This window comes from Cavia porcellus, unplaced genomic scaffold (genome assembly GCF_034190915.1).
Source record: "Cavia porcellus strain 051 isolate PalLab524CR breed Dunkin Hartley unplaced genomic scaffold, mCavPor4.1 scaffold_6, whole genome shotgun sequence".
NCBI classification, from domain to species: domain Eukaryota; kingdom Metazoa; phylum Chordata; class Mammalia; order Rodentia; family Caviidae; genus Cavia; species Cavia porcellus.
The window spans coordinates 40,974,464-40,987,289 of NW_026947489.1; the positions used below are offsets into that span (position 1 = coordinate 40,974,464).

At 41.6% G+C, this 12,826-nt stretch overlaps 2 protein-coding genes across 15 annotated transcripts in view; both read left to right on the forward strand.

The window, feature by feature from the left end:
* Tpm3 (tropomyosin 3) overlaps positions 1-11,231 on the forward strand; it is a 32,318-nt gene extending 21,087 nt beyond the window's left edge. For 8 of the 14 annotated variants that reach the window (XM_063250485.1, XM_063250484.1, XM_063250483.1 and 5 more), the window contains one exon: positions 8,363-8,801. In XM_063250485.1, the coding sequence (XP_063106555.1) occupies positions 8,363-8,442 (80 nt within the window). In that variant the 3' untranslated portion in view covers positions 8,443-8,801. Of the gene's footprint in view, positions 1-383; positions 579-8,362; positions 8,802-9,660 lie in introns of those variants that run through there. The other 6 variants (XM_003475566.4, XM_005006123.4, XM_023567550.2 and 3 more) reach the window with 2 other exon arrangements.
* Positions 11,232-11,850: 619 nt separating this feature from the next.
* The window catches only part of Nup210l (nucleoporin 210 like), a 128,019-nt gene continuing 127,043 nt past the window's right edge, over positions 11,851-12,826 (forward strand). Inside the window, exon 1 of the mRNA XM_063250482.1 lies at positions 11,851-12,730. Within this exon, the coding sequence (XP_063106552.1) occupies positions 12,531-12,730 (200 nt within the window). The 5' untranslated portion in view covers positions 11,851-12,530. The remainder of the gene's footprint in view (positions 12,731-12,826) is intronic.

Here is a 12,826-nt window from a genome sequence, read left to right on the forward strand (position 1 = left end):
GATAGAATCCATACAACTTGGGCCCTAACATATCATAAAAAATTTAGGCCTCCTGGCTGTATATGATTTGTACTGTTCAGAGGAAACACCCAAGATGAGAATAAAGGCTGTGTCCCAGAAGCAAGCCAAATTGTAAACAGCACCAAGAAAAAGTTGTTGGAGACTTCATCTGTTTGCTGTGGATCTCACTGATCCTTGATGCTAATCTACCTCTTCTTCCAACTAACCCTAAAAAGAAGCCAAATGTTGCAGGCTACAGTGTCTGGCTCTCTTTTTTTTTATCATTCCTGCTACCACCTCTTTTTCCTCTTCCTTTGTCCCAGATTGCTGTCCAGATTGATGCTGGTCCTTCTCACCTAGAATATCCTTACTTTTTCATACAGATAACTATCACCGCTTCTGCTCTGTTCTGGATCTGCCCTTTTCCTCGGGGAACCCAACGCCCCACTTGCTCTGGATTCCATTTGGGTCAGCCTGGCTGGTCTCCAAGGCATTAGGACGAGGGGGGTCATAAAGCAACTTATGTGTTCTTTTCTACCCCCATCCCACATTAAAATGTTAAGCTGCTGGAAGCCTTATGCCATTCCTGCATTTGTATCATTGACAAAGTTGTTGCTGTCCCTAAGAAGGACCCTTGGGCGTGTGATATGGGGAACAACTATACTAGGCACCCCTTCCTCGGATTTATGTATAATCAAAGCCACTTTGCGTGTGTCTGTTTTTTTCTTGACATTTAAACTTGGCTGGGGCTTGGACAGGGGGCATATAGCTTGGTGTTAGAACAACTGTTTACATTGTTCAAGGCCCTGGGTTCAGTCCCAAGTATCTCCAAAAAAATTTTTTGTTAAGCTTGGCTCATTGGAGTCTCAGAGTGGTAGACTAGTAGAGTCCTCTGGAGTAGGGATTCTAGTATTCTCCCTTTAGGTCCTCTTCCTTTGATACAGTCGGGTTGAGAGACCACTGACGTGACTCAATACCTGTTTACCCTTTACCAGTTATTCAGATAATGCATTCTGAAAACACTGAGTGGACCCAAATCCATTACTATTAAAATTGACTAATTGTATCATTCCATGTCACAGAAAAACATAATGGGTGGAATTTTTAGCAGTTTTGTATTTTCTTCTTTAAACATTTTTTTACAAATTTGGGGCCTTCCATCATTTGCCTGCTAGCATGTGCTAGTGGGACACAAGACAAGGAGTGAATTACTGGAAAAACTAAATCAATATTGCGTATTTCAAATAATTTGCATATGGGGGTATGATTTATGATATACAGAAATTTCTACTGGTAAAATTGCTTCTGGTTCATATTTTGAAATTAAATAACAGTATTCTGGAAACTTGTATTCCAAACTGGTCCCGTGGTGCTGCACACCTATAATCCTAGCATTCTGGGAAGCTCAGGCAGGGAGTCTGTAAGTTTGAGCCCCGCCTGGCAATTTAGCAACTTCATGAAAAACTCTGTCCCAAATAATAGAAAAGGGCTGGAGGTATAGGTAGGTGCAAAGGCCCTGAATCCAATGCCTAGTACCATGAAAAGGAATAAAGAAACTCCTATTTCAGTTTACATGGTGAAGATCTTTCTGGATAGCATAGCTGCCAGTTATACTAATACAAGTATTCTTGTTTTTCCTTTATGAAGTAGATATAGCCAAATAGAAGTTTTCCCTAATCTAAAACTTTAAATCTTATATCAAATTTTTTTTTTTTTTTTATTTAAGAGGAAAAAGAGAAAAACACAAAACAGAACAAAGCAGTGTAAGGTTACACATAATACATAACTACAAAAAAAAAACATAACAGTAAGAAATCACCTGTTAATAGATTACATAATATCATCTTGGAAATAGTTGCTCAAATAATCTTATATCAAATTTGACATTATTCTACCAATATTATTTCTTCCATCCACATAGTCTTTGCATAGGTACAGATTAATTTTATTTATCTGATATATACTATATTAGTATTTTCTAAATGTAGTGTTAACATGGGAACAAAAATAAAGAGGGAGGCTCCATCCTTTCAGGTTGCTCAGAGTCTAGTAAGAAAACATGTATGGAGCTAAACATCTCGTGTGATGAGTGCCACAAATAATGTACCATGTAGTAGTTCAGGAGGAAAAGAATCCCTCCTGGATTAAGGAGGGATTAATTATCATTATGAATGATTAAGACTCATGGAAGAAGACACTAAGTGAATAATAAACATGTTAGGACTTGGCCTCCTTTCCAGCTAAGGGAAGATGAGGCAGTAGAATTCAAATTCAAGGCTAGCCTGGGCAACTTAGTGAGGTCTGTCACAAAATAAAATAACTAGAGGATATAGTACAGTGGGAAAACACTTGGTTGGAATGTGTGACTTCCTTGATACTAGATTCAGTCAATACTGCCAGAAAACAAGAAAACAAATCAACTTGCCTCCTTTTCTTTGGGTTTCAGAAGATTGGTTTTGTTTTGACTTGGTTTTCGAAACAGGGTCTCACCATACAATCCAGTCTATCCTCAAACTCACAAAGTCAGGCTTTTGAACTTGTACAGTCCTTCTGCCTCAGTTTCTTTAGTGTTGGGATTATAGACGGGTGCCACCATACCCAGCAAAAGATTGGATTTTTGATGAACAGAATTGAGTTGACAGTAGATACTAGCATTCTGTTAAAGAGAAACTAACAAAGCCATAGATGGGAATAGGAAGGACACAATGGCTATAAAGACAGATTTGGAGGAGGGCACAGGATATATACTAAAATCAGGCTGATTGGCTTTAATTTGATTCTGTAAGTGACATTGATGCTGTTGAAAATTTGGAAACTGACATGTGTTATGTAAATGCCACATAAGTTTGAATCTGGTGGCTAAGCTAAGATTGTATTGCAATGGTGGCAAATTAGCAAAGTGATACACAAACTTTAGACTCCCAAGTTTTGGTCATTGGCGATCCATTTTTACTAGCATTTGTCATGTTTAGCTACTGCCCACAATACTATTTTCTCCAGTTTTTTTTTTTTTTTTTTTTTTTGAGAGTTTCTTGTACAGTGCAGGTTTTTCTTACTGTACATTAAAATGTATATGGCTGTTTTGTTTGTTTATTTTGGCAGTGCTGGGGATTGAGCCCAGGACCTTGCACATGTTGGGCAAATGTTCTTCCATTGAGCCACATCCTTAGCTCTTTTTTTACTTACTTATTTATTTATTGTTTTTAACGTCTCAGTGTTCTGTGGACTGTACACATAGCTTTGCATATGTAGTACTAGCAGTGTATGTCCCATTGGGAAATACTGGGTTAGTTATTGCAGTTTCCCACAAGACAGTAATCAAGGTCTGAACCAGAACAGTGTCAGTAGGAAACTACCACTGAAGATAGGCATTTTAAAGTGCTGGGCCCCTATGTGTGAGGAGGAAAAGTCAAGGTGACTGGTTGAAAATGGCTTCAGCTGGGCATGGTAACGTAGTGGATTACGCCTATAATCCCAGCCTTTGGGAGGCTGAGGTGGGAGGATGGTTGCGAGTTCCAGACCAGCCTGGGCTACAAAAAGTGAGCTCAAGGCCAGCCTAAACTGCATAGTAAGACCCCGTCTCAAAAAAAGACAAAAAAAAAAAAAAAAAAAAAAAAAAAGGAAAGAAAGAAAGAAAATGGCCTCAAGATGTAGGATAATCACATGGTCCTATTTTAGAGAGCTGAGAAGAGAGAGAAACTGCCTGACAACAGTGGCAGGTATCTAGGTGAAAATAAGATCTTAAAGCTTGAAGAGGAGAGGTTGACATAAGAGATGTGGGAATCTAAAAGGGTTGCAGATAGTTTAAGTTGAAGAAGCACACAGCCTTAAAGAGTTACATGTAGAAATAAGAGGAAAGTCCTCTGTGGGAGAGGAAGCCATGTGTAACTGGCTGGAGGGATATGAGGAAGATGGGTAGTTCTGGTCCATGGTAAAGGTTAGGACTGGATTAATTCTAGTGGTTCTCAGCTTCAGCAGAAGTCAGGAAGGAAGAAAACTGAAGGGGGACATTCAGATTGTCTTAATAGTTTGAGGTACACTTTGAGCATTAAGGTAAAGAGGCAGCCCTATTCAAAGGAGAGAGAGAAATGGATTGGAAAGAAAATAAAGGTATTAAAGATAGGCTATTTTGTTATTTTTTTGTTCATTTCAATCAGCCACATGTGACCTATAGCTAGTATATTGGACAGTGCAGTTCTAGATACTTAGTATTTTGAGAAGTTGGTTTTGTGCAAAGAAAGGCTTTTTTGAAAGAAAGAAAATAGCAAAAGATTGGGGGAAAGGTAGCCGTCACATTTGTGATAGCTCCTGTTTATACCATGGGCCAGACTAGTGCAGGCACAGAGACCTCCAAGCCAGTGCAGCCAGGAACATGAAATGCATGCAGGGGCAAATGCTCCTTCATCTCATGCTCTGTACCTCACAGGAGCCATCCTGTGTTATCCAGCCTCACTGGGGGATGGTGCCCTATGTTGGAACAAAGCACTCAGCCCTGAACTTCTCCCTTCCACAGTTCACAGGTTGCTGAGCAGGAACTCATTGTTCCTTTTCTTGTTAAGCGCTATGGGGGTGGGGAACAGTGGCTGGACCCAGGTTACCTGAGGAACGGAGCCGACCCATTGTGTTGGGCAGCCTTAGTGTAACCCACCTCAGTTTTTTCTGCTAACCTTTTAGTCCAATTGCTGCTCTGTGGGATTGTTCTGTAAATTAGTTGGGCATGACTGGAAACATCAGACCTAATGAGTTCTCCACTTTGCCTTGTTCTGCCCTGTTTTGTTGTTATCAGAAAACTAAGAACTTTAATGAGTTAGTATTTCATCCTTAGTTTTTAGTCATTAGATACAGCAGAGTTAGAAGCTAAATTCAAATTCTCAGAAAACAACCACATTGGTCTTTGTGATCTTGTACAATTTTTAGGTAAGTCTGCATTCCAATATTTATTTAGTCAAGCAGTCAAATGCTCCTATTCCTCTCCTGTCTTTTTACTTCTTTTAAGTGGAATAAAACTCTCGTAGACCATGCAGTTTTGAGGGATAAGATCCTGATAATGCCCTTCCTTTCAAAAATAGGAGTAGTGTGGCAAAGGATTTAGTTCAATGGCATAAGCTCCTGCCTGGCTAAGCGATAGGTCATGAGTTTGATCTCTGGTACCAAAATAAATAAATAAAGTTCACATGGTAGTATTTAAAAAAAATAAAGGAATAGTAATCACACAGACAGACTTAGATATAGATGAAATGTACATAGAATAAAACATCAAGATTTGAGAGATGAGAGTTCCAAGATGGACTGCATGTTCTTTGTTAAGAATGCCCCAGGAGGGGCTAGGAATATAGCTTAGTGAGCACCTGCACCTGCTTGGCAAGTACAAGGTCCTGAGTTTGATTCACACACACACACACACACACACACACACACACACACACCAAAAAAAGAAAGAAAGAATGCCTCAGGAATAAGAGAGGCCCAGCCCCAGGCTTTTTGGAACTTAGACTTCAGTGAGTCTCTCAATGGTGACTTTTGATCATTTAGAGTAGGACAAAGTTCTTGGTCTTACAGAACAATCCTGCATATTGCTATTCCCTGGGTAATAAGTATCTATGGAGCTTTTAATCCTCAAAACCTATGTATCTAGCTGGGCACATTGGGACAGGCCTGTAATCCCAACAGCTCAGGAGGCTGAGTCAGGACTGCAAGCTTGAGGCCAGCCTAGGCAACAAGGCAAGACTGTCTCAGAATTTTTTTTTTTTTTTTGTCTTTGTTTTTCGTTTTTATCAGTACCAAGGATCAAAGTCACGACTGCCTGCTTGCAAGGCAGGCACTTATGCCACTAAGCTAAATCCCCAGGCCCCTGTCTCAGAATTTTTAAGAGGGCTGGTAGCTCTGTGATAAAGTGTTAACCTAGTATGCGGGAGGCACTGAGTACCCAACACTGAAAAGGGGGTGGGGCACTGATTTTCCAGGTGGTGTCCACCTATAGTCCCAGCTACTAGGCAGAGGTAGAAGAATCACTTGGGCTAAAGAGGTGGGACCGGCCTGGGCCACATAATGTGATCCTGGCTCTTTTCAAAACAAATCTCAGCACTAGAGAGGGTAACGCAGAGGAAGGTAACTTGTAGGCCGGCTTACGTTACACAGCGAGACCTCATCTCAAAACTTAAAAACCAAACAAAGCCAGTGGTTTAATGGGAAGTATAGTTTCAAAAGTTGGTCCCAAAGCAAGGAATGTAGCTCACTGGTTGAATGCCTAAAAAAGCTTGTCCTGATTTCTGCTCTTAAATACAGCTGAGTCAGGTGTGAGGGTGCCCACCTGTAATCCCAGGGATTGGAGGCTAAGGTCAGAGCATCACTACAAGTTCAAGGCCAGCCTAGGCTACATAGCAAGACCTTGTCTTAAAAAATACAGCTATTATATTTTATCATTTACCTCAGCAGCACAAGCACCTACCTGCCTGGCAAGCATGAGGTTGTAAGTTTGATCACTGGTACAAAAAAAAGATACATTTGATCATTCTTTCACAGGTTCTGTATACACAGCCTTTCTGGGTTTGTTTGGTTGGTTGTTTTGCAGTACTGGGGAACTGGGGATTGAACCCCGGGTCTTTTCAAGGAACTGTATCACAGGGTATTAAATTTCTTCTTTTGAGGCAGGATCTGGTCAAGTTGCCTAGGGTGTGCTCACATTTGTGATCTTCCTGCTCCCAGAGTGCTGGGGTTACAGGTTACTTCCATACCTTGCTATGCTTTCTGTTTTGATTTTATGCATAAAGCAAGAAGTATTGTTGGAGCCTCACTGGCTCTCAGCTTTGAGGTGACACTAGGGGAGACTTCAGCTTAGATGCTAAGATGGCTGCCCAGTGCCCACAGCTGTAGCTGGTTTTTGAAGAAGGAAAAAAAATGTCTTTTTTTTTTTTTTTTTTTTTTTGAGATAGCATCTCACTGTGCAGCTCAGGCTGGCCTCAAACTTGCAGTGATCCCCCTCCTGCCTTAGCCTTCCAAGTACTGGGATTACAGGTGTGCCACCACACCTGACTAGTAATTTTTTCCTTCTTTTTTTTTTTTTTTTTTTTTTTTTTTGTACTTGGAATCAAACTCAGGACCTGGCACCTACCAGGCAGTCACATTTACCTCTGAACTATGTCACCAGCCCCGAAAAGTGTGTTTTTTGTGTTAAGTTTATGAGACCATTTTGAAACAAGCTATAAAACATAGAAATTTATTTCTTAACTTCAGACACTGATACTAGGAGTAGATTCAAGAATGAGTTTGGCTTTCCTATCCCTAAACTTCTGTTAGCCCTTTGCTGTTAAGATGGGTCTGAATTCCTTGGGCCTCACTTCTCCCTTACAATGTACTCCAGCATAAATCCGAGGTAAAGCCAATGGACTTGAGAATAAAACTGCTTATATTAGGAATGTTTTGGGATATAAGAAAAAGCTAAACAATAGTTTAAATAAACATGGGACTTATTTGTATACTTGATAGGTCTAGCCATGTTTTCTTTGATTCTCTAAGCCTTTTCTTGTTGAAATATGCAGCTCTATTACAACCATGTTTCAGGCAAGAAGGAAAACTAATATTTTCCACCAATTTCCTGTACACTATCCCCCCTCATTAGCCAGATTGGATCATATGATCTCTCTTACCTGCAAAGGAGGTTGGAGAATCCAAGGAGAGTCTTGGTTGGCTTCTTCCAGCAATCAGCTTTCCTTTGGACTGGGCACACTACTGACCCTCTCACAGATTTGGGGTTCTTTGAAAGTATAGCATTTAGCTGGGCATGATGGTGCACATCTGAAATGCCAGCACTTGGAAGACTGAGGCAGGAGGATTGCTGCAAGTTCAAGGCCAGCCTGAACTACACAGCAAGACCATGTCTTGAAAGAGAGAGTAGCACGTGGTGAAGCTGTTTGTCCCAGTCTCCTGAGCATAATAATGCTTGTGTTGAATGCTTTTACAGAAAGATGTTCAACTTTTCTTTCTAAAACTAATTGTGAATGGATTTCTTCTAAGCCCACTGTATTCCCAGCTTTGGCCTGCTTTACATGTCTCGGTTTCTTAGCCCAGGAAGTAAACACTTGTGAAAGGAGGTGTTTTTTTCTTCCTCAAACTGTTAGTACCCTACCAACATAGCAGACTAAATTTCTTACTTTATTCCTCTGTTGGTCTTTCACCAACTGGCTCTTGCTGCCCTCTGTCTGAGCCCTTGCATCCATCCTGCCTTACAGATGCATGATATGTATACCAGCTAGTTGAAAGTCTCAGATTTACTTCTGGTACTCTACTAACTTTTCCTTTTTGTCTTTCTCCTCCTCTTTTTCCTCTCCTCCTCTTGTTTTCCCTCCTCTCCGTTCTGCTGCAGAGCGTCTCTACAGCCAACTTGAGCGAAACCGCCTGCTTTCTAATGAGCTGAAGCTAACGCTGCATGATCTGTGTGACTGATGGGCAGGGCTCACTGATGCCCAGTAAACCGAGCTTACTGCTCACACCACTGACCTGGACCCCAGCAAAAAGCTGATTGTCTTTCTCAAAGTTACTATTTTGCCCTAAATAAGTTGCTTTTTACTTGGGGCATTTAGAATACTGTTGATTTCCTAGCAGCACTGTATAGTTGAAATAAATACTGCATTTCTAGCCCTTCACCAGTGATTATGGGTGACAAAGAAAGGGGCCTGAGTGGTTGTAGTGAGAAAGCTTGGGACAATTTTCTGTTTCCCACCCTTTCACTTGTGCACTGACTACAGGATATGTTCCTTGCATGGATTTTTTTTTTTTAAACAATAAAAAGACTGACTTGATAATATGTTGTAACTGCTTTATCTTGAGGCCCAGGGATGGGCCCTTCTGACTGGGTGGAGAAAAGGAGGGAAAGAAGGGTGTGGGGTTTGAATATGGGTCTGTGTTGCCTACAGCTTCTCTGAGTTGAAGATTTAAGTATTTTTCTTCCCTAGAGCAGCCAATGGTTTGCTTCCTAAGCAGCACAGATGTTTCTTATGTTCAGCCCCTGGTTTCTTCCTAATATTTTCCCTCTTCTTGATTTTATATTTGATTGCAAGTAACTGTTACAGGCTTGATCTGGTTAATGCCTCTGAAAACAGTCTCAATGTTTTGTTTATATTTTTGATAGTGTTCTTGGTTTTGTTTTTAGAGATTTCTTTGGCTTAGTGATGAGGACTTGTTTACTTATCCCACTGATTATTTTTCCTTCTACTTTTTGGAGAAAGCTTATAGTAAGTGCATGAGCTCTTCCTGTACTCTTTGCAAATTGAGATTCTACCCATAGAAATGTGCCTGTCCTTATTCTCCAGTGAGCCATTTCAAGTAGGTCCGGTCCTGGGACCAAAGCCTAGAATGAATGGCTAATGCTTCAGGCTTGCTTTTTTAGTGACTAAAAGCCAGAAGCCTTTCTGGCTGGGTGTGCAAGGGAGAGGAAATGGTCAATAAGGTCCTCAGCTCCCTTCCCCAGGAAGTACAGTAGCTGCAGTTTCAGTAGTCAAGTCAGAGTCCCTGCAGAACCTCAGTGATGCAATAGCTAATTTCTGTGGTTGAGAAAGCAGCTGCTTTGTTAGTTCACAGTTCCCCTGCAACAGAAGCAAGTTTCAGAGAGTGGGAAGTCCTTGAAATTTACTTTTTATAACTTCTCTCCTTTATCCCCATTAGATAAGCTGAAATGCACCAAAGAGGAGCACCTCTGTACGCAAAGGATGCTGGACCAGACACTGCTCGACCTGAACGAGATGTAGAGCTCCCCAGTCCCGCCCTGCTGCTGCTCTTCCCTTTGACTCTGACACCGCCCAAGGCCAGCCTGCCTGAAGCTGACCTCAAAACTGAGGGCTGATCTTTAACTGGAAGGCTGCTTTCTCCTTTCTATGTCCTCTTACCCCCCTGCACCCCATACCCCTGCCTTGTCTTTTTCATCAAACTGTCTCCGCCTCTTCCCAGAGATCCCAGCTGGGCTAGAGACTGAGCACCTTTGGGAACAACATTTAAGGGAATGTGAGCACACTGCAAAGTGTCTTTAAAAGCATGTCATGATGTACACATTTGTTTTTTTGTTTTTTGGTACTGGGAATCAAACTCAGGACCTTGTGCTTGCCAGGCAGGCGCTTACGCCACTGAGCTATATCCCTGGCCAATGTACACATTTGTAATAACATTTTTTGTTGTAGCAGCCATTTGTAAAACATTCCAAATATTTCTGCAGCTCCAAAGCAGCAGTCTAATTGCATTCTCACTTTGGAAGATAACTTTTCAGGCTAATGCACAGTGCTCTCTCCATTGAGGAGGAAAAGAAGTATGGGCATGTCTTACTGAGAGCCAAACAGAGCCCCAGGAAAGACTCCATTGTGGGAAACCTTACTTCTCTGTACCAAGTACCAGCCAATCCAGAAAGGTGATTCCAGGAGCTGGCCAAAGCAAAAGCTGTGCTGCTCAGGTTTTGCGTTTAAAGGTATCTCTGGACAACTTCATTTTTTATTTTTTTACTTTTTTAAAATCAGAAGTAAGCAAAATAAAATGGTGAGACTTCCAAGACTTTTTTTTTTGTTTTTGTTTTGTTTTTTGTGATACTGGGGATCGAACCAAGGGAGGGTCTCATGCATGTTAGGCAAGACCTCTTCCACTGAACCACATCCCCAGCTCTGAGACCAAATTTTTGTCCCATTTCTACCCCTTTCCGAGCTGCTTACTGAATGGATCATGTGTCCCTCTCTTAATGCTGAGGTGACCACTTAATTGTTCTCTTGACTGTTTGAAAGAAAAGGAGTATGTTTTTGCCACTGATTCAGCCATATGAAATTCATCTCACCCTTTTCTGGGTCTGAAGCTGCTGTCTCTAAAAGTGCCATCTCATTGTGCTTTTTATCAGTCAGTGCTGGAGAAACCTTGAATAGCTTATATACAAAACTTAAAATTTTATATTATTTTGAAATTTTGCTTCTTTAGGATTGGAGTACATGGCTATCCCATCTGGCTGTGAAGAGTTCCCTACAGTCTGGGCTGGCAGTGTGCTGATCTTTAGAAGTTTTTTTTCCCCACCCAATCCCCACTTTTAGTGAAGTTTCTGTGATGTTTGTTAGGTGTACATCCTGCAGCTTATTGGCTTAAAGTGTATGCTCCTTTGTTGTGGTCTCTTTGGGACCAATCAGGAGAAAGAAGAACCAGTAGTGCAACTGTTTTGATACTGAATATTGACAATTGTCTTTTTGAAATAAAGAACCAGTCCCTCTAAACCTCAGATCTATTTGACTTGTTTATATTAAATCACATTCTTTCTCTACAGGAATTATGGAAGCTTGAGATCTTTGTGGGTGGCAACAGGTTTAATGTATAGCTAGCTTACACTTTGGAAGTGGCCCAAAACTAGGTTCCAAACCCTGTTCTTAAAAAAAAAAAAAAAAAAAGAACAAAAACCAAAACCCAGTTCTTTTATTCCTACTTGTATGTCCTGATTGGAGATCATTAGTACCATCACCTGTAAAATAGAGATAACATGTACAGGTTGCATAATGAATACTAGCATCTTCAGGCTAACCACATTTTTCTTTTTTGAGGGGATTTTGCAATGTAGTCTAGGCTGGCCTTGAACTTGCAATGACCTGTTGCCTCAGCCTCCCACGTGCTGGGATTACAGGTGTGCCGCCACCAGGCCTGACCACGTTTTTCTTTGTAACTGTGAATTCTTTGTTTTTTTCTTTTTCATTTTGAAACAGGATTTCACTATGCAGTGCAGGCTGGCCTTGAACTAATTTTGTAGCCCATGCTGGCCTTAAACTTGCAGTGATCCTCATGCCTCAACCTCCTGAGGGCTGTAAATTCTTTTCTAACTATGGATTTATGTTCTTAAACAGTTATAACATGTTGATTACATATTTCTACAAATACGTTGTTTTGGTAGACTGTTCTGAGCCTTTCATTTAATAGTCTATTGGGAGAAAAATTCTATTGGATATTTGGAGAAAAATAATACAAGTGTTTTCAGAGCATTTGCTTAGAAGCGGGCCATACTGTGTGGATGGCTTTCAAAGCTGCCTTTGAGATGCTGGAGTCTGGTGTTTCCTATAGTCTGGCTCTGGAGAAGGCCACCGGTCTGATTTCCTAGTGAAAGTTACTGAGGTCTCTTGACAAAGTTAAATTGTTTAGACTCAGGCCTGGGAGTGTTCCCTTCATAGGTACAGACCAACGCTGACTGGAAATTACTGCTGCCCCCTTCAAAAAAAGATGTGTTGTCTTTTTAATTCAAAAGCTACACAGTACACAATGACTTGAAGCTGGGAGACTTTTGGGGGATTTCGGCCCCCCCCATTTATTTAAATAATAGTATTGTTACACCTTACGTTTAGGAAAATAGCCCTCTAAATGAATAAGTAGGTTCCTAAAATTTCTGTGATGGAACTTGCTAGAGTAGTTTATGAAAAAATTCCCACAATTCAGGGCGAGCAAGGCCCCGCCTCCTGCTGATATTGTGCCTGCGGATTGGTCCGTTTTGGTGCTGGAGGTGTGGCTGTGGTTGAGCACGAACAGCAGTCGCCATGGCCAGCTGTGAGGCACTGTGGCTTCAAAGGTTGAGGCTACGGTTCTGCTTACCTGTACTGGGTCTTTTGTTACTTACGCCGTTTTTGCTGGGAACCCAGGCCAACAAACTTAACGTGCCCCAGGTGTTGCTACCCTTCGGCCGGGAGCCGGGTCGTGTGCCCTTCCTGCTCGAGGCCCAGCGGGGCTGCTACGTTTGGTGAGGGGCGGGACTTTCCAGTTAAGGTGGGGGTGACCGCTCAGGACCCCCTCCCCGCAGGAATGCTGTGTGGGCGCTGGGCGTCCTACTGGGAGA